At 27.3% G+C, this 24,692-nt stretch overlaps 10 protein-coding genes across 10 annotated transcripts; 2 read left to right on the forward strand and 8 right to left on the reverse strand.

Moving 5' to 3' along the window:
• Positions 1-174: 174 nt before the first annotated feature.
• On the forward strand, positions 175-3,326 carry T552_03331 (hypothetical protein). The gene is made up of 6 exons (XM_018371839.1): positions 175-769; positions 816-995; positions 1,034-1,207; positions 1,257-1,436; positions 1,476-1,893; positions 1,935-3,326. The coding sequence occupies exons 1-6, from the start codon at positions 221-223 to the stop codon at positions 3,278-3,280; spliced, it is 2,847 nt and encodes a 948-aa protein (XP_018224328.1). The 5' UTR covers positions 175-220; the 3' UTR covers positions 3,281-3,326.
• Positions 3,327-6,128: 2,802 nt separating this feature from the next.
• On the reverse strand, positions 6,129-7,762 carry T552_03332 (hypothetical protein; the record flags this gene model as incomplete). The annotated part of the gene is made up of 6 exons (XM_018371840.1): positions 6,129-6,602; positions 6,657-6,695; positions 6,742-7,149; positions 7,202-7,331; positions 7,375-7,467; positions 7,509-7,762. 6 exons carry the CDS (start codon positions 7,760-7,762, stop codon positions 6,129-6,131), a joined length of 1,398 nt encoding a protein of 465 aa, XP_018224329.1.
• Positions 7,763-8,231: 469 nt separating this feature from the next.
• Positions 8,232-9,439, reverse strand: T552_03333 (hypothetical protein). Its single transcript, XM_018371841.1, has 3 exons — positions 9,349-9,439; positions 8,337-9,290; positions 8,232-8,290 (listed from the first exon to the last, which is right to left on the reverse strand). The coding sequence occupies exons 1-3, from the start codon at positions 9,391-9,393 to the stop codon at positions 8,264-8,266; spliced, it is 1,026 nt and encodes a 341-aa protein (XP_018224330.1). The 5' UTR covers positions 9,394-9,439; the 3' UTR covers positions 8,232-8,263.
• A 230-nt stretch (positions 9,440-9,669) lies between these two features.
• Positions 9,670-10,955, reverse strand: T552_03334 (hypothetical protein). The gene is made up of 2 exons (XM_018371842.1): positions 10,877-10,955; positions 9,670-10,824 (listed from the first exon to the last, which is right to left on the reverse strand). Exons 1-2 carry the CDS (start codon positions 10,907-10,909, stop codon positions 9,715-9,717), a joined length of 1,143 nt encoding a protein of 380 aa, XP_018224331.1. The 5' UTR covers positions 10,910-10,955; the 3' UTR covers positions 9,670-9,714.
• Positions 10,956-11,346: 391 nt separating this feature from the next.
• T552_03335 (rRNA 2'-O-methyltransferase fibrillarin) lies at positions 11,347-12,476 on the forward strand. Its single transcript, XM_018371843.1, has 5 exons — positions 11,347-11,640; positions 11,687-12,033; positions 12,091-12,160; positions 12,203-12,344; positions 12,391-12,476. The coding sequence occupies exons 1-5, from the start codon at positions 11,393-11,395 to the stop codon at positions 12,433-12,435; spliced, it is 852 nt and encodes a 283-aa protein (XP_018224332.1). The 5' UTR covers positions 11,347-11,392; the 3' UTR covers positions 12,436-12,476.
• An 85-nt stretch (positions 12,477-12,561) lies between these two features.
• On the reverse strand, positions 12,562-13,741 carry T552_03336 (eukaryotic translation initiation factor 6). The gene is made up of 9 exons (XM_018371844.1): positions 13,697-13,741; positions 13,623-13,653; positions 13,506-13,577; positions 13,436-13,464; positions 13,299-13,393; positions 13,003-13,251; positions 12,846-12,956; positions 12,718-12,801; positions 12,562-12,671 (listed from the first exon to the last, which is right to left on the reverse strand). The coding sequence occupies exons 1-9, from the start codon at positions 13,698-13,700 to the stop codon at positions 12,609-12,611; spliced, it is 738 nt and encodes a 245-aa protein (XP_018224333.1). The 5' UTR covers positions 13,701-13,741; the 3' UTR covers positions 12,562-12,608.
• Positions 13,742-13,908: 167 nt separating this feature from the next.
• Positions 13,909-15,532, reverse strand: T552_03337 (UV excision repair protein Rad23). The gene is made up of 9 exons (XM_018371845.1): positions 15,420-15,532; positions 15,303-15,375; positions 15,173-15,252; positions 14,973-15,126; positions 14,797-14,924; positions 14,348-14,749; positions 14,178-14,300; positions 14,062-14,130; positions 13,909-14,010 (listed from the first exon to the last, which is right to left on the reverse strand). Exons 1-9 carry the CDS (start codon positions 15,486-15,488, stop codon positions 13,954-13,956), a joined length of 1,155 nt encoding a protein of 384 aa, XP_018224334.1. The 5' UTR covers positions 15,489-15,532; the 3' UTR covers positions 13,909-13,953.
• A 167-nt stretch (positions 15,533-15,699) lies between these two features.
• On the reverse strand, positions 15,700-19,241 carry T552_03338 (hypothetical protein; the record flags this gene model as incomplete). Its single annotated transcript, XM_018371846.1, has 11 exons — positions 15,700-16,303; positions 16,345-16,514; positions 16,562-16,726; positions 16,773-16,960; positions 16,998-17,475; positions 17,523-18,136; positions 18,208-18,409; positions 18,459-18,673; positions 18,724-18,871; positions 18,917-19,137; positions 19,175-19,241. 11 exons carry the CDS (start codon positions 19,239-19,241, stop codon positions 15,700-15,702), a joined length of 3,072 nt encoding a protein of 1,023 aa, XP_018224335.1.
• A 196-nt stretch (positions 19,242-19,437) lies between these two features.
• On the reverse strand, positions 19,438-22,892 carry T552_03339 (hypothetical protein). The gene is made up of 10 exons (XM_018371847.1): positions 22,741-22,892; positions 22,627-22,694; positions 22,471-22,582; positions 22,230-22,426; positions 21,405-22,184; positions 21,146-21,359; positions 20,562-21,103; positions 20,392-20,517; positions 20,023-20,343; positions 19,438-19,921 (listed from the first exon to the last, which is right to left on the reverse strand). The coding sequence occupies exons 1-10, from the start codon at positions 22,847-22,849 to the stop codon at positions 19,484-19,486; spliced, it is 2,907 nt and encodes a 968-aa protein (XP_018224336.1). The 5' UTR covers positions 22,850-22,892; the 3' UTR covers positions 19,438-19,483.
• A 700-nt stretch (positions 22,893-23,592) lies between these two features.
• On the reverse strand, positions 23,593-24,391 carry T552_03340 (ribosomal protein L22). Its single transcript, XM_018371848.1, has 4 exons — positions 24,360-24,391; positions 24,184-24,233; positions 23,955-24,132; positions 23,593-23,909 (listed from the first exon to the last, which is right to left on the reverse strand). Exons 1-4 carry the CDS (start codon positions 24,370-24,372, stop codon positions 23,638-23,640), a joined length of 513 nt encoding a protein of 170 aa, XP_018224337.1. The 5' UTR covers positions 24,373-24,391; the 3' UTR covers positions 23,593-23,637.
• Between the last annotated feature and the right edge of the window lie 301 nt (positions 24,392-24,692).

Below are 24,692 nucleotides of genomic sequence, written 5' to 3' on the forward strand. Positions count from 1 at the left end.
CAGAAGTTTTTAATTTTTAAGCTAAATACACTATTTTTATAAATCTAGACAAAAATTAGACAATCTTATATCAAGCTTTATTTTCGCGTAAAAAGTCGATTTCTTTTTACTTTATAAAAAGACAAGGCTTCTATAGACAAATAAGATTAGAAAAAGGGCCCTATGTTATTTTTTTAAATTCAGATTAAACGTTTATTAATAACATACTATAATAGTATCAATGACTCAATCTCGCTCAACAAAATCAAATATATCTACAAATGCATCCAATAATTTTTCAAAATATGATGACTTACATTCTTCCGCATCAGCAAGTTCTATAGAAACTATAAATAATCGAAATTTATCATCAAAATTTGTGCCATTACCTTCGAATTCTATAACTAATAAGCCTGCTATTGCATCATCATCCATTTATCAAATATGCAGAGAGATACATGGACGTTTGCTTAATGTTCCAAATTTCGAAATTTATTTAAATAATGCTAAGTCTCAAAATGATCTTTTTCCAGCAGGAATAGTGAATGATCCTGTTTCTTTGCTTTGGCAATGTTTCCGACAAGGTGCTAGTCTTTGTGCTCTTTATAATGCACTTAGACCTTCAAAACCTTTGGCTGTTAATTCAGATTTTTACCTAACAAGCATGAATGCATGTAAAGCAAGTGTATATCATTTTCTTCTAGCTTGTCGCAATGAACTTGGATATAAAGATGATGATTTATTTTCTATTTCTCAGTTATATCAAGATGATACAAACGGATTTGTTAAAGTTAAATTTTTTTGTGTTTTATAAAAAAATATTTATAATAAACTAGGTTACAAAGACGGTATCTCTTATATTAGACAAGTTAGAAGAGAAAAACCTTCTGATTAAAAGGAAAAAAATAATATATAATGATCAAGATATAAAAAAACCAAAAGATAACCGAGCAAAAGTAGTAGCAGAACTCTTAGATACAGAAAGAAAATATGTTCAAGATATGGAAACTTTACAAGTAAGATGAAATAGTTGTAAAGAGTTTTCTAATTTTAGAATTATATGCATGAACTCCAGTCAAACGAAATTGTCTCAGCAGATACAATTCATCTTTTATTTGCTAATCTTAATATGCTTGTCGATTTTCAACGTAGATTCCTCATTGGTATAGAAGCTAACTCTGCTCTCCAGCCTGAACATCAAAGATTTGGTGCATTGTTTATACAAATGGTAAGTTTATATATAGGAAGCATTTCATTTAAGTTCAATTTTAAAATAGGAAGAATCATTTAGCATATATGAACCATTTTGTTCAAATTATACATACGCTTCTGATCTTGCTATAGAGGAGACATCAAGGTTAAATAAACTTGCACATATAGTGGAGCCTACATATGAACTGCCATCATTATTAATTAAACCTATTCAAAGAATTTGCAAATATCCACTTTTACTTAAAGTATTTAAATATATATTATTATTATTCTAAAAAACCTAGGAATTATTAAAATATACAGACCCATCAGATCCTCATTACGAAGAATTAAAACAAGGAATGTATGCAATTAAACGAGTAACGGATCGTGTAAATGAAACACGTCGTCGACAAGAAAATGAAGTTGTTGTTATGGAACTTGAAAGAAAGATAGAAGATTGGAAAGGACACAATGTATCAAGTTTTGGCGCACTTTTGCTTGAAGATGTATTTATTGTAATTAAAGGAGATGTGGAAAGAGAGTATCATGTATATCTTTTTGAAAGAATTTTACTTTGTTGCAAAGAAATTTCTGCATCGAAAAAACAAGCAAAAGTCATGTCTATTTCAAAGAAATCGCATAAGAAACGCCGGAGTTTGCAATTGAAAGGCAGAATTTTTATTAATAGTGTATCGAATATTAATTCTTTTTCCAAAAACGGTATATATTGAAGTTATTCTTTATATTACTAAAGAGATAAGGGCAATATACTTTACATGTTCATTGGCATAACGGTCAAGAAGAAGAGTTTTTTATACTTAAATGCCGCAATGAAGAGAATTTAAAACAATGGTATAATGCACTCAAAAAACTTATAGAAGAATCAAAATCTAAAGATAGTACTCAAATCAGCCATAATACAATGAATTATAGATATAATAAAATTGATAATCAATTTAATGCAATGAAGAACTTCAATATAAAGTCAAAAAATTATGCAACAGATGATAGTGATAACGAAAGTTCTTATAAAGATGGACGAGATATTATTGACGATAGTAATGATATCAAAACATCAACTATCAATAAAAATCTATCTTCGATCAGTGTAAGATCGAGATCTGCAACAAATGATAGCATTACTAATTTTGGAAATAACTGCTACGGTACTCAAACATGCTCTTCTCGAAATCTATCTCAAACCTCAAAAGCATCACAAATATGCTATCAATCATATTCGGAAAATTCTAAGGGAGTCTCGGAAAATATAGATTGCAAATCATTTGAAAATAATTTTATGATTCCAGATTCCCATATATCAATAACAACAGAATTATCGTCTAATCACGCAAGGGAAAGCGTAGGCTCATCTATTACTGATTCTTATTCATTTACAGGATTTAATACACAAAATACTTCTAATCATGACCTTGATCAGCTTAGATATACTATACCATCTGTTTCTCAAACATCTCACAAAAACAATACCCCTTGTTCATTACAGAATTATCGTCTTCCAATACATCCAACTTCGATACCGGATATGATGTCTAAAAATAATATGCGCTCTATTAGTAATCCTATAATTAATGCATTTCCGGAAAATCAAATCCCTGTTAATACTAGCCTTTTATCGTCGGGTTCATCATCACATGTAATATCAAACCATAAGACTGAACACAATGATAGTACATCGTCTATTTCTCCAAATACATCATTATCACGACGAACAACTGAATCTCCAAATACAACAACTGGTAATATTTCTCCTTCTACTATTCCTCACACTCGCTTAGAAGGAAACAAAAATGAAAATCAAGTAAAAATTAAGGTTAATTATTTAGATGATATTTTTGTTATTATTGTTGCACCAACTATTGGATATGCTCAATTAATGGAAAGAGTAGAACGTAAAATTCATCTTTGTGGAAATTATGCTACAAAAAATCTTAAACAGCCATTACGAATAAGATATCAAGATGAAGATGGTGATCATATTACGATTAATTCAGATGAAGATGTACAAATGGCAGTAGAAATGCGACATTTATATGGGACAGAGGGACTATCAGGTACGCAGGGCATCGTTAACTTATATGTTGGATAACTACGGGACGTTTTAGAAATAGGAATTTCATATATAATAATATTCGATTTTGTCTTATAATTCATATATACTGGAAGAGTTCTATTTAAAAGTACATATGTTATATTAAGTTAACAAAATACCATTCTTCTAAAGACTATATTGGATATTATGTATTTCATATAACATTTAAATGATCAATTTTTTCAATATATAATTTTATTCTGATCATATATTTTTTAATAGGACTTTTAAATATATTAAATCTATAGTTTCTAAAATAAAAGCGACCCTGAGTAAGGTCCATAAATAGTTAATTATAACAGAAAAAATCAATACGTATTTTAATATACAATAAAAATCAAAAAAATATTCATAATAATTCTATTAATCCAATTTTAAAACAATAATCGACTCAAACGATTTTTATAATCAAAAATAAAGATATTATTTAATATTTTATCTAATAAAAATATCATATTTATGATTTTTAATAACATTTTAGCTGTTCTCTGAAGTTTTATCATTTATATTACTATATTTTATAATAGATTAAAAATATTAATAAAAATGAATTTGCTCAAGATCAAAAGTTTATGTTTATAATTAGGATCATCTACAGAAAAACGCATTTTTACTCAATGATAAATATTAATATTAATTTTAAAATATAAACATAAATAAGTATTTCTTATACTTTTGAATCTTAACATTTGTCTTAAAAATATCATTACAAGTTTTTAAAACTATGGGATTCAAAGCAATTCTATTTTTAAAATATTAACAAAAGTACACTTATGCATTTTAAGATCAAAAAGTAATATTACTTTTTACAAAATTAAAAAATTAAATATTTTAATCAAAAATGCAATTTCTAAGAATTATATAAAAGCAGTTTTTTTAAAGATTTAAAAAATTACATTTCCTTTATAAAAAACCTTTTTTTATAAAATCAAAAATTCATAAATAAAAGATTAATTTTAACTAAAAAAATTTAATAAACACTTCAAGTAAAATATTCCATATTTAAATATACAATATTCTAGCAGAAAACTATATAAATGATTTTTATATCGTTAAAATTACTATTTTTAAATACAAGATTACTCAAACATCACTACAAACACTTTTTCATCCTTTTAAACCAAAGTTTGTAGGAACTACTAACATATTCTTATGAAATTAAAGAAATCATTATAATCAGAAGCTCAAAACATTTTAAAATAGAACAATTATAATTCTAATTTTATTTAAGACAATTTCAAGGACATATATTTAAATAACAATACTTTACAAAAATAGATCAAAAAATACATAAAACAATCAGAAAAATCACTTAATTTCATTTAAAAATATAAAATATATAAACTAAAACATTTTTTAAAAAGAATAAAATATTTTCTAAACTATTTTTAAAATATTAAAAAATCTAATATCAAAGTATCAAGTCTTTCAATTGTATATAATAATTTGCAAAATAAAAATTTATATAAAAACAAAGCATAATTTTTTTAAAAAAATAACTTAATAAGAATACGATTATATTTTTAATTATTACATATTTTTATATATAGAAAAAAATCATCTAATTATATGAATTGCACAAAATATCACAACAATTAGCACATTATAGTCATTCCTAATCAAAACAATTTTTTAACTCTAACATAATAACAAAATAAAAAATATAATGTTATATAACATTTTTATTCATATTTTTAAAATTTAATCTACCAGTAATGCAAAAATATACATTTTTCTTAACAAAATATGTGAATTTTATACTTTTTCTAGACCTTTACTAATTGGCAAAAACATATTTATATAAATACTATTTTCTTACTTCAATAATTGATTATTATTAAAAATTCTTTTAAAAATACAAACTTTTATATTTTTTTTCTAATATTTCTTTCAATGTTAATTTTAAATATTTTGAAATATAGAAAAAATTCAAATATTTCAACAATTCATTTTTCTATATCTAAAAAACTCATTTTTAAAATTCTAATAGAGTTCTTACAAAAAATCTTAAAAATATATTCAACTTTACCAAAAAATTTTAAACTAATTTTACTTCTTTTCAACCTTTTCAAAAATTTAATTCAAATGATAAAATTAAGTCTTAAAAATATAACAAAATAATATTCTCTTCGCAATTTTAAAGATAAAAGACATAAACTTATAATTTATATTATAAAATATTTTATATAAAATCTTTTAAATTTTGAAGTTTTAATATCCATAAATAAACTATCTAAAATATAATGCATTAAAAAAATAAAATATGTAACCTTATAACCTTATTTAAAAAAGTATTTATATTTTCTAGAATTACTATTTAACTAAAATAATTACATAAACAATAATGCAATGAAAAACTCTAAAAATAACATATATAACGTTTAATATTCAATAAAAATTATTGTGTGCAAATAATCCCATCAAAAACATTATTTTTACACTCGACATCCAAAAAAATTCTATATTTAACAAAATAAAGTAAAAGCCTAGATTCTAAATTTAAAAGAATAAAGTTGCAAAATGATATTTTCTTCAACCGATTTCGATATTTTTTAAAAACCAGGAATTCCATATTTTTTTCAAAAATTTAATACCATAAACATTTCATATTCCCAGAAATGCATTCCATATAAATCATATAATTTTTATAAAACATAATTGTTATATACTCTATAAAAAACTAGCATATAAATAAACCACAGATTTTATTTAAGAATACTTACCCGTAAAGTAATATTTACATATTAGTAATTACCAGTATAACATCGAGTTTATATCTCATCTTTTAAGGTATCTAAAGAAATCCAATTTTTAGATAATCAGCTATTACATTATAATATATAATTTAGTTTAAAGAATTTTTATTTAATAAATGATCATGTTCAATAAAAGTTTCAGGAAAATCACTTAATTCAGTAACCACTTTCTTAGGATTATATTTCAAAAGCACTTTTAAAGAAAATGTTCCAGATTCAGATTCCGAACTAGTCGAAGTAGTATGATATCCACTTTCAAGTTCGACATAATTATCATCTTGAAATGAATTTTTAGATAATTCTATATTTTTAATTTTCCTAAAATCACTAGTTTCAGCCATATCAATCTCTTCATAAATTCCATAATCCCCTCGTTTAGGCCTTCTTATCATTCGTCCACTCGCAGTATATTGAATAGATTTATTATTAGAATCAAAACAGTCTTTATCTTTAAAAGAAGAGGTCCGAATGTCATTATCACTATCATCATTATCAGAAAAAGTATATTTTATTCGTTTTCCACGTGTTCGCATCCCTAATAAAGTTGATTCTATGTTTAAAGACTAAATAAAAAATGAATGATCAATAAATTATATAATCAAATTCCAAATACATACAGCTAAACGAGCACGATTTGCCTCTAATTTATCTCTTCTCTATCACATCAAATTAGCTGAAGTATTCAAAAGAACTCATAAATACAATTTGTGCTTTTTCTACACGAGGACATACTTGCTCCAATATTTTTGGAACTAAAGCAATAGCATTTAAAGAAGAATCATTAGATAAACTTAATGCATACTGACGAAGCTCATCAGCTGTTCCTGCAATAGATTTCCATTTAACAAATCCTGACCGTGATTTTGTTTCACGGTAAACACGAAATGGTGTATCTAAGATTTGATTAAAACCAAAAAATGATAAAAGATAAATACCATTTCCTTCTATAAGCCATAGTTTTCTATTTTTGCCATCCTTTCCTAATGGATGAACTAAAAGAGCATTTCTCTTATCATCAGAAGCACGATTTTTATAATTCTCATCAATAAAAGAACGAACTACTTCTGAAGACATCAGACACCAATCTACCAGACAACAAAGTAATTTAAGCTATATAAAAAGCCATACTTAGTAAAAATATACAAAGCTTACCTCAATTCACCTTATCTGAAGAGCAAAGAGAATAAAATCCATTTTCTCTATGAAGTGGATTATATCCACACCAAGAAGGATCAAGATGTTTAATATGAACATCTACACTTTCACTTAAAGCACGAGAAAAATGTTTTGATCTGTATACATCAATAATAGTAGTTTTATATATAAATAACCCACTGTACTGCTCTTTTCCTATTTAAACATAATGTTACAAGTCTACATAATAATTCAACAATTTTATCCAATGCTTCAGGTTCTCCTAAAATACCACTATATTTTCTAAGTAATTCATAACATAAAACTTGTCTTACCGTTCAATATCTTGCGGTCCTAAATCTGGAATACCTTCAAATAACTGTGAAAACCGATTTCTAAAAGCTACAATATACGCTATATCTAAAGATGATACAAATGACTCATTTATACCGGATTCACCAGAAGAACTTTTAGAAGAAGCTATAGAGACACTCTCACTTTTAACAGCTGATAAATCATTATCAGATTCCTTTAATATCACTGAGTGTAATGATGAAGGAGGACTACTAAGTTCTGAAGAATCTGACATTAAATCCACATAAATTATAATAAAAAAAGTACAAAAGCTATTATTTCAATAAAAAATTAATATAACAAATTTTATTTTCTTCCTCCAAATAGAATATATAAAATAATATGTACGTCATTGATCCATAAATATTATCTAAAAAAAATATAAAAAAATAGAAAAATATAGATAAAACAAAGACTTTAATATTTGATAAGATAAAGCTATAAAATAAAAGCAAATAGTAAATATATTATGTATATTATTTGACGATATAATATAATTTATGGTATTGGATAGAATAAAAATTAAGAGATATCCTTATTATATACATTGTTAATATAGAAAATATCAGAAATACCAGTAATCTTTATTGAATTTGTTTAAAATGTTAAATATATAAATTATATGATGAATAATTATAAGCTAACTTAGTCAATTTTCAGTATTTTTCTTAACCAAATATATTAGATAAATTGTAAATAAAAGAGTGAAATATTAAAAAAATCCTGATAGAAATAATTATTTGTTTTCAGAAGGAAGTTTTGCCTATATATATATTAAAAATAGTATTTAAATAAAAAGAAAATATTACTAGAGCATCCATAGCGCTACGAATACCAGCAATCTTTTGATTAGGGCCCCATCCACGACCCACCTCTTCACCATCAATTCTACAACTATATTCATATCCATCCTTATTTCCACCTTCTCCACCAATCCAAATATATTCAATCTTTTTTCGTGTTTGTCCATCCGTATGATATTCTCTTCCAATCCGATTATATAAGGTTTGTTTTGCCATTTTATCTAGCTCTACAAAATTCTTTTGCTTTTTTTGAAACAAAGAAATATCTGGTGCCATTAATTGAGAAATCCAGTGGAAAGCAATTCTTTCCCCATTAGAGGAGTCCAATACTAAACCACCAATATAACTTTCAAATATATCAGCTACGATTTTTTTTAAAGATCTAACATTATCGCTTTCAGCAGATTCGCTCAAAAGTAACCTTTTATCAAATCCATAAAGTCTACTAATTTTTTCAGCCTTAGTATTTCCTACAAGCTCAGAACGCATCACAGATAACTCTCCTTCACGAGCATCTGGAAATGCATTGAAAAGTAGTCTTGTAACTGCATGATTTAAATATGAATCACCTAAAAACTCAAGTCTTTCATTATGCAATTTTAAAATGTCTCTTTCAGAAACATTATAAGACTTAGTAGAGTATGCATATGACCTATGCGTAAAAACCTGCTTTAGCAATAATGGATCCTTTATTTCAGGTAATAAAGGTATCTCTGACTCTTTTACATATTCCAATTTTAAAGAATTTTGAACCAAAGACATCATCTCTAAAAAAAAAGGATCTTTCTTTATCATATCTGCCAATTGAAGAACTATTTTATATATTTTTTCTGTCTTTTTCCCTGTAAAATGTCCCTTCTTTAAAGGTAATACATATTCAACTAAATCTTTCAGTGATCCCACAAAATATTCAAATTTGCAAACAATCAAGCGTTCATCATTCCCTTTATCCAAATCAACCTAACTATATTATCAACTCTCTCCTAAAATTCCAATATGTATAGGAAAAAATATATACGTTGATATCTATATCATTTGCTTCCAATTTCCTCTTTTTCCGCATAAAAAAACTTCTAAAGCCTATATGAAAAGAAATATATTGAAGTATAAAAAGTTATCGCAATTCAAATACAACTTAAGAAAGTCTAAGAATAAATCAATAAAAATACAAGTTTAATTTTTTCGAAGTCTAAAAGAAACACTAATAAAAAGCAAAATATTATTTAAACAAAGTTTATATATCAGGAATATAGATGAAATATATATATAATAAAGAGTAATTATATAGTTATCAAAAATTATTCGTTCAAATTAATGGTGCAAACATCATACGAGTTATCAAAACTAATATACAAATTATTTATAAATTACATTACCAAATAGATTATCTTGAAGAATTGTTGAGGTCAATATTGTTTATGTTGTTTTCGAAAAATCTTCTAAAACAACTACTCTGTGTCATTTGAGTATCGAAACTTGCATGAAGTGTATTGAGCGCAGACGAAGACTCATTATTATAGATATTATCATTCAAGTTAATAGCTTCTTGTGAAAAAGAATTCGAATACATAGACGTGTCAAAGTTTGAAAAATCCCAGGTATTCCAATCAGGTCCTTCAACAATAGTTTCTCTATTTTTTGAAAAATGCAAGTTTATCAAAGGAATCTTCATATTTAGAAACGAAGGAGTTTTTTTAGAAAAATAAGGATATCTAGTCTGACTAAAAGGAGCATGCCATGTCGTATATAGAGGAAAATGATGATGACCAAAATTTTTCCAGTGACGAATAGAGCGAAGTTTTCGAGAAGATGAAAGGCTATTATTTTTTTTTATCTTCAAGTCTTTATGAAATTGAAGATTCTTTTTGGTTTTTGACTGATCTTTTAAAGAACCCTCATAAAATTTAAGCATCCATTCTTTACTAGATGCTTCTCCTTCATAAACAGGAGACATAGCAGTCACTGCAGGATAGGTCGTTTTATCATTATCAGTAGACGAGTTTGATACACATGTCAAACTCGGTGTACCATGACTGGCATAAGACATAGAAGAAAAATCTAAAACATTATTTGATCTCGATTTTCGCAATTTTGTAGACCGTTTAGGAGGTCGATTATATATAAAATAAAAATACAAAAAAACTTGAGAAATCGCACTTATAGTCCATAAAATTAATCCTATAAATCCTGCAAACTCTATCGACCAGCGTAGTTTACATTTTTTTTCCTGAAAAAATACACATGCTGCATTCACTGCCGCATTACCATTACCTGAAAAAAACAACCATCCCCAGAAAATAATTCCTATAAATATAGAAATTGTTCCAAGTGCAACTATACACATATTAAACCCATGTTCCGGTAATAATATTGCATCTCCAATCATCAGCTGCAAATACAAAAATGCTGCTGTCGCTGCAAATCCAATCACTTGTGGTGGTCCTCCACGAACTGCTATTAACAAAAAATATCCCCCAAGAATTAAATGAACTACCTATATTATATTATACAATTAGACTTCTCTTTTTCATTATTTATTAACTTACACAACATGTTAATATGGCTATTCCTTCTTTCATAATATTTTTTAGATAGTTTTCAAATCATTTTTTTTATTTGACTAAGTTGTCCGAGTTCTATGTTAAAGAGATAAGCAGATCACATGACTAGTTGTTTATATACGAGGAGAGTCAATCACAACCCTAACCCTAACCCTAAGTATAAGCTAAGAGCATAACCCTAACCCTATAACAACCTAACCCTAACCATCAACTCAAACCTAACCCAAACCTAACCTATAAAATACAAACAAGGGCAAAACCCTAACCTAGTAATTCATATCTAACCTGACGACTAGAATTCTTATAACTTGATGAACTTCAAAATTAACAATAATCAACAGGTTTATATGTTTTTTTTAACAAATATTACTAACATTTCTAATAGATATTAAGAATTATTAAGAGTTATTAAGAATTATTAAAAAAATATTAAGAATTATTAAGAATTATTAAAAAAATATCAAGAATTTCTATATTATTAAGAATAAATAATATTAATTAATGGGATCAAGAGGTGGATATGGACAGAGAGGACAAAAAGGACAGAAAGGACGTTTTGATCGAGGGCAGAAACAGAAACGATGGGATTCTCGTGGAATGAAATCTCGTGGAGCACCAATACGTAAAAGATTTAATCGACCAAAAGCAACAAAAGTAATAATTGAACCACATCGTCATGCAGGTGTTTTTGTTGCACGGGGAAAAGAGGATTTTTTAGTGACAAAAAGTCTAGTACCAGGAGAATCAGTGTAATATTTTAATAGTAGAAGGAATATTTAGTAAAAAGAGATGTAGATATGGTGAAAAAAGGATATCGGTAGAAACAGATGGAAAAAAAACAGAGTATCGAGTATGGAATCCGTTTAGATCGAAGCTTGCAGCGGGTATTTTAGGTGGACTTGATGAGATTTATATTCGTCCAGGAGCAAAAGTATTATATCTTGGAGCAGCGAGTGGAACATCAGTGAGCCATGTAGCAGATATTGTTGGACCAGAAGGGTTAGTTTATGCGGTAGAATTTTCGCATCGTAGTGGAAGGGATTTACTTCATATGGCACAAAAACGAACTAACGTTATTCCTATTATTGAGGATGCACGTCATCCTCAAAAATACCGAATGCTTGTTGGTATGGTTGATACAGGTAGAAAGAAGACTATAATGTACATGTATGATATGTGGAATGCTTACAAGCAAATAGTATTTGCGGATGTTGCCCAACCAGATCAAGCACGAATTATTGCACTGAATGCACACACTTTTTTAAAGAAGTGAGTTATATATTAATTAAGAATTTAATTAAATAGTTATAGTTCTGGAGGAATTGTTATTTCAATCAAAGCTAATTGTATTGATTCAACAGTTGAAGCAGTAACAGTCTTTTCACGTGAAGTTAAGAAGCTGCAAGAAGAAAAAATTAAGCCTCAAGAACAGCTTACACTTGAACCATATGAGGTATTACATTATATTTTATGTATTCAAACCACTAATATATCTAAAGAGAGATCATTGTATAGTTGTAGGGAAATATATAAGATATAGTTGAAAAATTATGAAATATATTATTAACTATTATTAAACTACATATTAATGACCATGATAGCCTTCAAATATGTATTAAAAAATCAACCCTATCCAGTTTTAAATGTATTTTAAATCTAAATATAATAACCAAGAAATAACACAGCATACAATAATACGAAAAGTTCATTATATTTATTATAAATATGTTTCGATCGTTGCATCTTTTATACCCGTAATTGCCATAGCAGTTTGTGCATCCTTTTATAGATAAACATCATCATATAAAATGCTATAAAGATCTTACATGTAGTTTAAATATACTTTCAATAGCAGATAATTCTATCGCTGTCGTATCAAACCCAGCAAATGCAATCCAATCATTAACAATCTAAAATATAATTACAATCTATTAAATAATAAATATAATCTTACAACGCCAGCACCAACAAGATCAGAACCCCTATTTACACTTCCTGCTATTAATGGAACTTGAAGAAGAGATGAAAGTTCATCCTGCTCTGCAATAGTAGTTTTAGGATGTACCTAAAAATATAAGACACTAAAAATTCTAATATTCAAAAAAATCTACCAAAGCTCCTTGATTACTCAAGGCACAATAAGTCCCAACAAGAACATTACCCGCAATAGTTTGTCTAAAAACTTCCACTCCAAGTACATCTGCAATAATTTCTTCTGTTTCTCTCTCAATATCTGGATGAACTAAAGCTACATAATCATTGCATGCAATCACATTCCCAAGAGCAGATAAACGTTCATTAATACTTTGGATTTTAACACAATCCGGTAAAGAATTTCGAAGATGCATAAGTTCTTGATCCTATACCATCCATCGTAAATATCAATTCCTCATAATAAAATCATTACTGTCGTTGTAGATGGAACCAAAAGACCTCTACAATTCCCTGCCATCATTCTACCAATAATACGAGCTCCTGATATACTAGAATGACATACTGGTACTAAAAACCCTTAAAATCACCCGGAGAACTCAAAAAACTCACTAATATCCCCAAGTTCACTCTCTATAATACTGAAAACCTTTATTAAATAATAGATTATAGAGATATATACCTATGAAAGTTCTCTGAGCTCCCAATTGCCGTTAAGGCATAACTATTTGTTAATTTGCCAAAAACCCCAATTCTAAGGCAATATTAAGCCTATTTTTAATCTGAAAAAAAGACATACTCGCTAGAACTCTCAAACTGAGCACGTAAAGCTAAAAAAATAAGTAATTTCATATAAATTTCATGTTATTTTACCCATTTTTCTATCTTCTATTTTTTTGTCGTCCTCAAGAAATTAATATAAAAAAGTTATTTTTCCAAGTTCTTATCTAATCTTATCAAGATTCATTATAAATAAGTGATTAATATAGTTATTAATAGAAGAAAATAAGATTATTATAATAATAATAAAAGATATAGAATTTTTTGATTTTAAAGAATATTAATATAGTGACAAAAGTAGCCTAATTAAAAATTTAGATATAGGTATTTTTATAATATATGTACAAGGTTCAAGAGATTTCTTCATCAGATTCATGACCATGCTCAAACAAATAATTTGCAGTGACCTTTTATGAAGTAAAAATAAAGAAAAAAAAAAAAAGAAAAAAAAAATATACCTCTTCATTTTTATCACAAGCAAAATAAGCCTGAACAACAGTTCCACGAGAAAAACCTAAAGCTTCGAGCTATAAAAATGAATATATATTTAAAGAATAATTAAGAAATAATTTACTCTTTCGATAGCTTGTCGTTCTTCTTCTGTTAATTGAATCATATTAGGCATCAATGTAGTATCCTCTCCCTCTACATCTTCAGAAAGCAATTGTAAAAATGCCTCAGAATTTTGATTTATAAGCTTTAAAAAGTAAAAAAAAAAATATATAAAGATAAAATAAAAATTACCGTAGCCAATTGCAAATTTCCTTGAGCTAATTGTTGTAAGACAGATTCAAGCATATGTGGTTGAGCTCGAATAAATCGTCGTAACATTTGAAATTGAGGATTATTTCTTAAAAAAGCCAAACTTTCTGTACCCCCAGAACCCCCAAAAGAATTACCAGAACCAGAATTTAAACGGTCTCTTCCTTGTTGAGAAACTTGAGCAGCTAATTCAAATAAATTTTGAGATCGATTAGTTGTAGGAACAGTTGTAGGAACAGTTGTAGGCACAGTTGTAGGCGCAGTTGTAGGTACAGTTGTAGGTTGAGACACTTGATGAGTCTGAAGCGTCTGATGAGAAGGTGATACAGGCCGAGGAAGAGTTACTTGTTGAGATAACTCTTGAGTTAAATGATCAGGAATACCCTATCATAAATATAAATTATTCATTTAAAAAATTAATCATTTTATACAGTCAAAAGATATTCCACTGCTCTATCAGGATTATTAAATGCCGCACGCATAGCATTCTCTACTTGTGTACGTTCATATCCCATTTCTACCATATTTTCTACTGCTGTATCACGTAACTGTCCAATAACTAAAAATCATCAAATTATCAATTTTTATACACATATTAACCCCGTACCAAGAGAATTCGGGTCATTAAAAGCTACCGATGATGATGTAGCTGTTTCTGAACTTGATTCTACACTTTTTGTCTTCTCACTCCCTGGATCTTGTATATTTTCCGAACAAACTTTTGATTCTACTGCAACACTACTACTTGCCACTTGTTTAGGCTTCAAAAACAATTAAATTTATATAATTAAACCCTTTATAAAACACCTTTTGAACCATACAAACAATAAAATCCTTTTCTTTAATATTATAGCTTTCTACTGTCTTCTCATCTGCCAGTATTTTTCCTGTCAATTACTCCTATCAATTCCTCATATAATACCCTAATAAAACTAACCAGAATATACAAGTTTCTGGCATTTTGAATCATGTCCTTGTACTTCTTGGATCTTTTCTTTAACCTGTAATATCTAATAATAATCTTAATATTTCTAATAAATCTTAAGAAATATACAGTATTCATAGGATCAACATCTTCAATAACAAATTTCTGTTGATTAAGATTCTTAAAGGTAAGTTTCATCTTTAGAGACGGTCGAAAAATGTACGGCAAAAAATAGAGTTGAGAGGAAATTTATAAAATTAAGAATGACATTTCTATACATAATTATATATATATTTGCAGTAGTTAAAGTAAAATGAATAAGTAAGTAGTGTTTAATATGCCCGAAGAAAAGAAAGTTGAGAAGAGTAATATGAATGGTTAAAGATAGAAGTAAATATAAATAAATAAGTTAAAAGATATCGGTGACACCCCAAGAATCTGCGTTAGATTTTTCATTATTTGAGCCCAAAATCTCTCTAAGTTTCCAATACTCGCCATTGAATAACCATTGTTCATCGCCGGTAATTTTATTAATTGATTTTTCAAACCATCTTGGGACATAAGTTTGACCTTTTAGTTCCCGTTCTTTTCTTGCAGCTCTTTGTTTATTTTCAAGTCTTTCTTTTTCTTTTGCAGCAAATTCATAGTCACCGTTTTCCATAGCTCTTTGATCAGGTCTTAAACGAGTATCAGTAGGAGGTAACCATGGCTTCAATTTTTCCGGTAATGCATTTAATGTGATAGCAAAAGGAGTAAGATTGAAAGGAGCAGGAGGTCTTTCATGATTTTGCCATAAGAGTATAGCAGTATCGCTAGTTACAGAAATACCATTCATTCTTTTAGCATATATTTTATCATTCCAATGACCTCCAATGCTCCATCTTGATATTCCCTTGCTGTCAGTTATGATTCCTTTTATCTCACAAGCGCCATCTCCTCTCCATCCTCTCTTTTTGAAATCGATAGTACATACATCTCCAACAGAATGATTTTTTATCAACATTTCACCAAAACTAAGAAAAATTAGAAAGAATAATGAGAAGAAAAAGCTTACTTATCAACGGTTGGACAACCAGTGATAATTCCAATGACAGAAGTTGTAACTTTTTTCCATGTATATAATTCGTCTAAACCAGAATCATTATGTAATCTTAAAAACCAAGTTCCTAAAGGATTAATATCAAAACTTCTACCATAGAACTTTGAGCTAACACGAGATTCTCCCTAATAAGATTAGATTAGATTATTAAGTATAATAAGAGAGAAAAAACCCAATATTCCCAATTAAGAGATTCAGCATGAGCAGCACTAATTGGAGGATGATGACTAACTTGCTCAACTATAAAACGATAGCCTTTGTCTGGTCTACAATACTCAAATGTTTCACCGAGTAATGGATTAAAAGGCTTAGCTACTCGATTAATAGTACTAGAATACTAAAATAAATAAATAAAAAAGTGGAATATCAATAAACAAGAATACTTCACTAATAGCAAAAGCAGCTACATATAACATCCTATCATATGATTCAGGCAATGTCAGAGAAATATCTACTAAATCTATATATTCCATATCTTCTGCAACCCTTTGAAGCAGGCTAGTCGCTTCATTAAAACTAACAGGCAGGGTTATTTTAGTAATATCCTTCCCAATCATACTTTTCAAAATACCTAAAAGAATGTTAAAAAACTAATAAGAATTATAAACACATTCCCCATAAACTAAGCTTTGGTCTATCATCTATTAAATCTAATTTCAAACGAAGTGGATCTTCATAGCCATGATATGAAAGCTCAATTTGCATTTCCTTAAGGCTCTTTTTTTGAGATATTTTTTCACTACTGGAATCTAATGTCAGGATTTTATCTATTTTAGTTTCTATAGAATTAGTAATATCAAAAAATTCATCTGGACTTGAAGAACTATCATTATCGTCCAAATAATTATTTTCTATATCGCTATTCTGAAATGATTGACTACTTCTTAGATCCAAGAAAGAATCATGTGTTTCTAAGTCATTTTCACTCCTAACTCCATCGGAGCTAGATCTTATGATTTTAGGAGTAAAATTTAATTTACGTTTTGCTTCACGTAAAGCCTTTTTAGCACGTCTTCTTTCATTTTCAACATTTTGAAGATTTCTTTCTATTTCTTCCTGTTCACTAGCAAGTTTATGCATATTTTCCTATTATTATTATTTAAACAATAATATGATCAATATACATAACAAACCTCCCATAATATTCTCATACGTTTCTCCTTATTTATCATTCTCTTCCAATATTTCTCAGCATCTAAAAATATCTGATCCAAATTCCTTAATGATCCACGCAAAGAATCAATAGATTGATTAAACGATTCTACAGAACTTTCCATTTTTAAGCTCAAAGCTTTTTCCGGAATAAAATTGAGACTGGTCAAAATATCATCAAATATCTGAGAAAGAATATCCAATTGAATTCTAAAGGAATTCATAGTTATCAAAAAATTGTCTTTACAAGATTCTCCAGGATCACAAGTTTCGGATGATTCATCATCATCCAAATCATTACAAGGTAAATATTGAGGACGATAAAGCCCGGATTCTTTTAAAGGCGCTTTTCCCCGTTCTTTAGGCGAAAATTTAGAAATATCATCAATAATAGTTACATTCTCATCTTTTGCCCATTGAATAGAATTAGTAAGTGCCCAAACCCATTTTCGAGCCTCAGATGGATTCGTTACTTTTACACTATATTTAACAGAATCACAACATAAAATTTCGAAAGCTCTTTTATCTCCAGAACCATAATTAATTCTAGCTGTTCGCATATTTATCGAACCTCTGCATTCAGTATCAGCATCATCTACAAATATAAGACATTATATCGGAAAAAAAATAAAAACCTTCCTTGGTTTTTATAATATGAAAGAACACCGTTTCTCAAGACAAACCATCGTTTCTTGTAACCCGATTTATAATTTGTCCATTTATCCATATAACCTGACATAAATATAGGATCACCAGGAAATGTAACAACAATACTATCAGATGAAGAAACTAATAATTTCCGTTTAATTAAGTCATCTTTCGCAATATCGCTAGGTGTTCTTCCATTTTTATCTTTTTTTGAAGGATCCTTATTTCATGATAAATTTACATCTATATATAAAAAAAAAAATAATTACCGCTCCATGATCAATAAGAATTTGCAAAGTTTCCATATCATTTCCTTTAACTGCCTCATGCAAAAATGTAGAACCATTCTTATCAATTTTATTCAAATCAAGTAAAGCAGAAACACGAGGTATTTCTAACATCTTTTTAAGTTCTTCAAATTTTTTTAAAAATATTAACTGGGAAAATTTCTCCTCTGTTTTTTCAATAAAACGTGCTCTTTCAGCTTAATATATTTAAGATATACTATAAAATTCAAAAAAAAATATTAATTACCAATCATATAATTATATATCTCAGGAGTCGTAGATAACTCATATGCCTGTTTTCTATTATTATTGAGGATTGTATCATTAATATTAGCGTTAAGCAAAAGCATTTTAATTACATCGAAACGACACATATAAACTGCAAGATGAAGTGCCTTTTTTAATAAGAATATCCCCCCAAAAAAACTAACCATTCTTACTGTATTTCCATAATCATCTTTATGATTCACATCAAAAATATTTTTATGTAAAATATGTTCAACAATTGATACTGATGCACATTGAACCGCAAGAATAAGAGGACTAAAAAGATCAAATGCCCTAATAGAACTAGATGGTGTCCTTGTACATTCCTCCGATATTTCTTTTTCATAATTATCAAAACATTTATCAACCGCTTCTATATCTCCCGAACGAAACGCTAGTTATTTATCAAACTTCTTATATTCAATCTATACGCTTCTCCACACCTTCTAATAACCGAAACGTCCTAAGACTCTCCTCTGCACCAACTAAACTCCTCATTAAAACCCATATAATATAAAAATTGCTTAAAAAACCTTTTTTTGAAAGATCTAAAACACTCATCCACAACAACCTTATATCTTATCTTATCATAGAATTATTTAACCACCAATTATAGACTCATTAAAGGCATTATTCCTTATATAAAGCTCCTCATACCTCTAGAAATCTATATTTTCTTAAAAATATTAAGTTAATTTTAAGCTTAAAAATAAATCGATAATATATATATAATATAGTAGTTAAGAGTTATCAGATAGTGAGATAAGATTAGAATAGTCATGTATTGTAGATAAACCACGATGTAAAGACTTAATAAGAAATGAATGATATTTTTCGTGAAAGTTTTTTTGTAGAATAGTAATTAAGAAGTCAGAAAATTTATCAATAGACCAATGATTTGAGATAGTATTTAAAACATAGACAGAATCTAAGTAGATATTCCAATGTTTTAGTAGAAAAGAAATTCTATGTAATTTTTGATCATAATCAGGAAGTCTTAAATATTGGTCTAATAATATTTTAAAAAGATTTTTTCGTTGTAAAAGGAATTCATTGGAGTCTTTTCCATGATAATATGATTTAACAAGCAAACCTCTATGGTAGCAGTAAATTTCAGAAGTTTTATAATCTCTTAAAGTTTGAACTAGAATAGTGAGAGCTTCTTCATGTCTAGAAAACTAAATAGAAAATCAGATATATATATATATACATACATACATATATATATATAGATAGATAATATATATACATACATATATGTATGTATGATTGAACTTACTCTTCCATATAAAATGACTAATTCGATTAAAAGTATATCTTTTTGAGAATGCAAATGTTTTAAAACAAGATCAAAATCATAATCAGATACAGATTGTAAATATTCAATCAATTTAATCCTATTAGAAACAAATTTTTGATATCTTTCATCATTTTCTATCATGCAAGTAGATAAATATTCAAAATAAGATAATTTGTCGTCATTGGATTCACTATAATCTTTAATAGATTTTTCTGTAGCATTTCTAATCAAAGGAATTTGCAAGTAATTATTAATTTCATCTAGATATAATAGTAAAAGCTCATTTAAAAAAGACAAATTCTAAATTCATTAGAAATAAAAAGTTCAATAAATAAAATCAACACAAACACTAAAATTTGAAACAAGATATTCTAGATAGATCTTAAGACATATTTTACTCCTAGAACGAAATATATTAACCATTTCATCTGTAGAAAACCCAAATGGCTTTTTAGAGTCAATGCTAACAAAAAACTAAAATTTCAATACTTATTAAAACATATAAGAATAAAAAATACCTCAATTCCAATATGCTGCATTCTTTCTAATAACCATATAGTATAATCAATACGTAAATTATCATCGTCCACTTCAAATAAATAATCTTTCATTTTTGTTTCACCATCTATAAATTCATGATCAAACATGTTTCCATCCAATATATTTTTCCAAATTTCCAAAACTTTATTTTGCATTTTCATATTTTGATATAATTTGCTTAAAAGAAAATATTTCTTGTTTTCCTCAAAAATTATTATAGCATCATCAAAACACTCAATTCCTGAATCAACTAATTTATATAAAACATTTGAGTCTTCCTCAGGACTTAAGTATACAAGCAATTTCAAGAGGGTTAGATCAACTACTTGAAATATTTGTTTATTTTTATAACCAGTGCCTATACTTCCCAATTCCTTTCTTTGTCTATATTTAAGAAGATATTTCTTTAATGTATTTAATGCATTTTGATACAAAATTTTTCTATAATTCTGAGCAGTTTCAGTTTCTTCATGAGATAATTGCACATATGAATCAAATTTTCCAATAATTTCAGAAGAAACTAAGTTTATTAATAATATAATTATTACCTAAATTCTCATACTTATATTATCAATATCCACTAATCTACAAATAATTTCATCAACTCCCTTATATGCCATAATCCCATCCAATTTTACATCAAACACAGGAAAAAGAGAAATAACAAGTCTAGGATCAATATCTGATTCTTCAAATTGAATAATAGCATCATCAAATAATATTTTTTCCAAATAAACAAATCCAGATATCTGGCGAATGTATGAAATTTCATGATACTAAATAATCCAGTTAAAAGAATCAAATAAAATAGAAAAACTCACAATTCTTTCACTATGAATATTTTCTGGTGTTATTATTTTAGTAATATCTTTTATAAAAATAAGAACATCATCTATTTCTTTTGAATTCAAGAGCTCATCAACATAAACTAAAATAGAATCAAATACTAAACAACTTATTCCATTCTCTCCAGTTAAAAAAACTTTTGAAGGAATACTAGATAACCTAGTAGCAATATCCATCTCTTCTAACAATTTATTATTTTGAATATCATGATCTTGAGTTTCTGGATCTTTAGAAGACATAGCTTTTACCATAACAATCTTCTTCATTAAAGATTCAGAAAATATACAAAAATGACCAAATGTACGAAAAATATTTGTAATAGATCCTAAGAATGGAGATTGAACAACCTGAACAAGCGTCTGATCAATAATATTATGTATTTCAACAAATGAATTATCCATTAAAGCCATCAAAAAAGGAAATTCAGAAGCTAAAGAAATAGGATATTCTGAAAACATAATAGTCCCTCGTACAATATTACCATTTATATCAACAAATAACCCAACATAATTTTTTCCATTAAATAAACATGTTACAGCAAACTCTGACTTAGAAATACTTATAATTATAGGCTTTAAAAATGGCATAGATATTCGTAAAAAATTATGATGTAAAGCATCATTCCCTTGAATTATAGGAAAAAGAGGGATCCTCCTATTATTTTCAAAATTAATAAGCTCATATGACGAAATAGTAGCAACACAGCAAATAAACCCTCTTTGACATATAGAAACCACAGATGAACAATGAATATCCTAAACTTTAGTTAAATATTTCACAAAATTAATAAAAATACAAACTAAAAGAACAGAAATTGTATCTTTAACCTTAATTCGCTTTATTTTTCTTTTCATTAAAACTGTTAAAATAACACTTCCATCTAATTCAGTCTCTCCAAACTTATCCAGATCTTGACAAATATCTACAACATCCTTAATAGGACCCAGACCAGATACTGGAGAAAGCTCTGGATAACCACAGAAAAAAAGAACATTTCCTATTAAAACTAAGAAAAATTACAAGTCGCAAAACCATAAAAACCACAGAGTATAAGTACAAGTGTAATTTGAGACAAAATAAAAATTGATTTCACTAATTTCCTCTCCAATAAATTGTGTTTAGAAGCAAAAATAAATTCAGGAAACAATGACAACTAGATAATTCTTACACCAAGATATTTTACCCCAAAAAACATACATTTTTCCTATTTTCTAAAACAAAATGATAGACATATCCATATGAAGTTCCAATATATAGATTAATCCCTATAAATATAGATTAATAGGTTAATATTTGGTACCAAATATTAACCGTCTGTTTCAATAACTGTAACTTTTAGTCCTTTATCATCTTTTTCTGAGTCGCGAAACTCTATTTTGTCAAAAAACAGAGATTTAATGTTGTGTTGAACAAATTGCATTAAGAATGATTAAGAATGAGAGACATTTTGTCTAATTTCAGTCTAATTTTCTAAGCCAAATTAAAGAAAGGTTGTTCGAGAGGTTAATAAGATTAGTTTTGGGTTGAACGTGGGTTAGGAAAAATGTTAAGAAAAGTTAAGAAAAGTTAAAAAAAGTTAAGAAATCGTTAAGAAAAAGTTAAAAAGTTATTAAAAAGTTGTTAAAAATTATTAAAAAAATTAAAAAAAGTCAAAAAAAAAGGCTAAAAAAATGAAAAAAAGGTTAAAATGATTAAAAAGAAAACTTTTAAAAAATAAAAAAGATTTATTAGTAAAAAACAATATCTTTGAAACAGATTTTTTAATGTATAAAAAGTTTACAAAAGAATTAGATATAAATGAATAAAAGAATTTTTAAATACAAACACAATAACAATAAACAAATTATTTAAAGATTTAAAAATTCATAATTGTTATGAAAGAATCAAGTATTCTTTTAATATAAAACTCTATAAAAGAGTAAATTTTATAAAGTGAAAGATCTCGATATAATAAAAAACATAATAGAGAAATTAATATAAAAATCCCAGAAATAAACTAATATTTTATCTACACAAGTTTTAAAAAGATTAAACTTAATCGTTACAATAATTTATATAAAAAGATATATTCTCTTTTTAAAAAAATCAAAAATACTTGTACATATTTCAATAATTTTTAATATATACATAATTTTATCCAATTCACTTAGATATCATATTTATTCCTAGATAATTATATAACATTCTAAAGTATATTTCATAATTCTTCTATCTATTGCGTTGAATAGCTTTAGAATCATCTGCTTTTTTTATTGTCTCTATATCCTCAGAAACAACAATTTCAATATGACAGGGACTATTCATATAAGGATTAATTCGACCATGAGCACGATATGTTCGCTGACGTTGTCTTGGTGCTCTATTTACTTGAATATGTGTAATATATAAATTTTCTACATCAAGTCCTTTAAAATCCGCATTACTCTTTGCATTATTAAGCAAATCAACTATAAATTTAACTGATTTTTCTGGCCATCGGGCTTGAAACCAATCAATATATATATATATATAGTCCAAATTAATACCTAAAGTAACCCCAAAAGGCTTTCCTTGGGCCGTACGTCCAAGACCACGATGATATCTCCTATAGGGAACCGCTTCCTTGTGTTCTTTAACATTTTCTAAATATTGAAATGCCCTCGTCAGACTAAGACCTTTGATCGTCTTAGCAACCTCTCGTGTATTTTTAAAATGCACAGAAAGCTAAAAACAATCAATCCATAACTCATAATCATTAAATCATATAAAATATACATGTTCTCCACGAGCTTTAGCTGATTTAGCTAGATTACTTGGTTCTGATGCTAATAACTTGTTAGACTCATTTTTTTACCCGGAAAAAAAGAAAAAACAAAAAACAATATATAAAAGACCCGTTAAACAGGATAAAATAAGCGTTTTAAACGCTTAAAACTCTCATAAAAACTCACCATATCTGACCATTTTTTCAGTTAATTTTTTTAAACGTTATTCCAGTCGATCTTCGTCAAAAAATAGTATAAAAAAACAGTCACCAGATATTTCTTCAAAATACATAAAAAGAACACTTTTTATATTCAGAAAGAAATATAAAGATAAAATAAAGCAGAATCCGTGTTTTTTCCTGTATAAAATTGAAATATTTTTCATTCATCTTTAACCCTAATAAACTTTTAGATTGCCTAGGCAACCCATCAGCAAACGACATATAAATTCAGCAGAAAGAAAAGTCGAAAAAAAGGCAAAATAAGCCGTATTATGAGGATAAATATACATTTTTTTAG

The sequence above is a fragment of the Pneumocystis carinii genome (assembly GCF_001477545.1).
Source record: "Pneumocystis carinii B80 chromosome Unknown supercont1.16, whole genome shotgun sequence".
Classification (NCBI taxonomy): domain Eukaryota; kingdom Fungi; phylum Ascomycota; class Pneumocystomycetes; order Pneumocystales; family Pneumocystaceae; genus Pneumocystis; species Pneumocystis carinii.

What these genes read in the sequence shown, in the direction of transcription:
- T552_03335 (XM_018371843.1), top strand. Translation starts at nt 11,393, where the DNA reads ATGGGATCAAGAGGTGGATATGGACAGAGAGGACAAAAAGGACAGAAA. An exon ending in TGTTGGTATGGTTGATACAG is followed by an intron (nt 12,034 to 12,090) that starts GTAGAAAGAAGA and finishes ACAAGCAAATAG; the next exon opens with TATTTGCGGATGTTGCCCAA. An exon ending in GCACACACTTTTTTAAAGAA is followed by an intron (nt 12,161 to 12,202) that starts GTGAGTTATATA and finishes AAATAGTTATAG; the next exon opens with TTCTGGAGGAATTGTTATTT.
- T552_03331 (XM_018371839.1), top strand. Translation starts at nt 221, where the DNA reads ATGACTCAATCTCGCTCAACAAAATCAAATATATCTACAAATGCATCC. An exon ending in ATACAAACGGATTTGTTAAA is followed by an intron (nt 770 to 815) that starts GTTAAATTTTTT and finishes ATAATAAACTAG; the next exon opens with GTTACAAAGACGGTATCTCT. An exon ending in AATATCCACTTTTACTTAAA is followed by an intron (nt 1,437 to 1,475) that starts GTATTTAAATAT and finishes TAAAAAACCTAG; the next exon opens with GAATTATTAAAATATACAGA.
- T552_03340 (XM_018371848.1), bottom strand. An exon ending in CTAAAGCTCGTGGAGAACAT is followed by an intron (nt 24,133 to 24,183) that starts GTATATTTTATA and finishes GATTGTTTTTAG; the next exon opens with CTTTCTGTGCATTTTAAAAA. An exon ending in GCCTTTTGGGGTTACTTTAG is followed by an intron (nt 23,910 to 23,954) that starts GTATTAATTTGG and finishes ATTGGTTTCAAG; the next exon opens with CCCGATGGCCAGAAAAATCA.
- T552_03337 (XM_018371845.1), bottom strand. Translation starts at nt 15,488, where the DNA reads ATGAAACTTACCTTTAAGAATCTTAATCAACAGAAATTTGTTATTGAA. An exon ending in ATGTTGATCCTATGAATACT is followed by an intron (nt 15,376 to 15,419) that starts GTATATTTCTTA and finishes GATTATTATTAG; the next exon opens with ATATTACAGGTTAAAGAAAA. An exon ending in GAAATTTGCAATTGGCTACG is followed by an intron (nt 14,301 to 14,347) that starts GTAATTTTTATT and finishes TACTTTTTAAAG; the next exon opens with CTTATAAATCAAAATTCTGA.
- T552_03339 (XM_018371847.1), bottom strand. Translation starts at nt 22,849, where the DNA reads ATGCAATTTGTTCAACACAACATTAAATCTCTGTTTTTTGACAAAATA. An exon ending in ATCTTGTTTCAAATTTTAGT is followed by an intron (nt 20,344 to 20,391) that starts GTTTGTGTTGAT and finishes TAATGAATTTAG; the next exon opens with AATTTGTCTTTTTTAAATGA. An exon ending in TAGTCATTTTATATGGAAGA is followed by an intron (nt 19,922 to 20,022) that starts GTAAGTTCAATC and finishes TTTTCTATTTAG; the next exon opens with TTTTCTAGACATGAAGAAGC.
- T552_03333 (XM_018371841.1), bottom strand. Translation starts at nt 9,393, where the DNA reads ATGCGGAAAAAGAGGAAATTGGAAGCAAATGATATAGATATCAAC. An exon ending in CAAATGATATAGATATCAAC is followed by an intron (nt 9,291 to 9,348) that starts GTATATATTTTT and finishes TAATATAGTTAG; the next exon opens with GTTGATTTGGATAAAGGGAA. An exon ending in GTAGCGCTATGGATGCTCTA is followed by an intron (nt 8,291 to 8,336) that starts GTAATATTTTCT and finishes ATATATATATAG; the next exon opens with GCAAAACTTCCTTCTGAAAA.
- T552_03336 (XM_018371844.1), bottom strand. An exon ending in AGCTCAGAGAACTTTCATAG is followed by an intron (nt 13,465 to 13,505) that starts GTATATATCTCT and finishes AAAGGTTTTCAG; the next exon opens with TATTATAGAGAGTGAACTTG. An exon ending in TGGTTCCATCTACAACGACA is followed by an intron (nt 13,252 to 13,298) that starts GTAATGATTTTA and finishes TGGATGGTATAG; the next exon opens with GATCAAGAACTTATGCATCT.
- T552_03334 (XM_018371842.1), bottom strand. Translation starts at nt 10,909, where the DNA reads ATGAAAGAAGGAATAGCCATATTAACATGTTGT. An exon ending in TAGCCATATTAACATGTTGT is followed by an intron (nt 10,825 to 10,876) that starts GTAAGTTAATAA and finishes AATATAATATAG; the next exon opens with GTAGTTCATTTAATTCTTGG.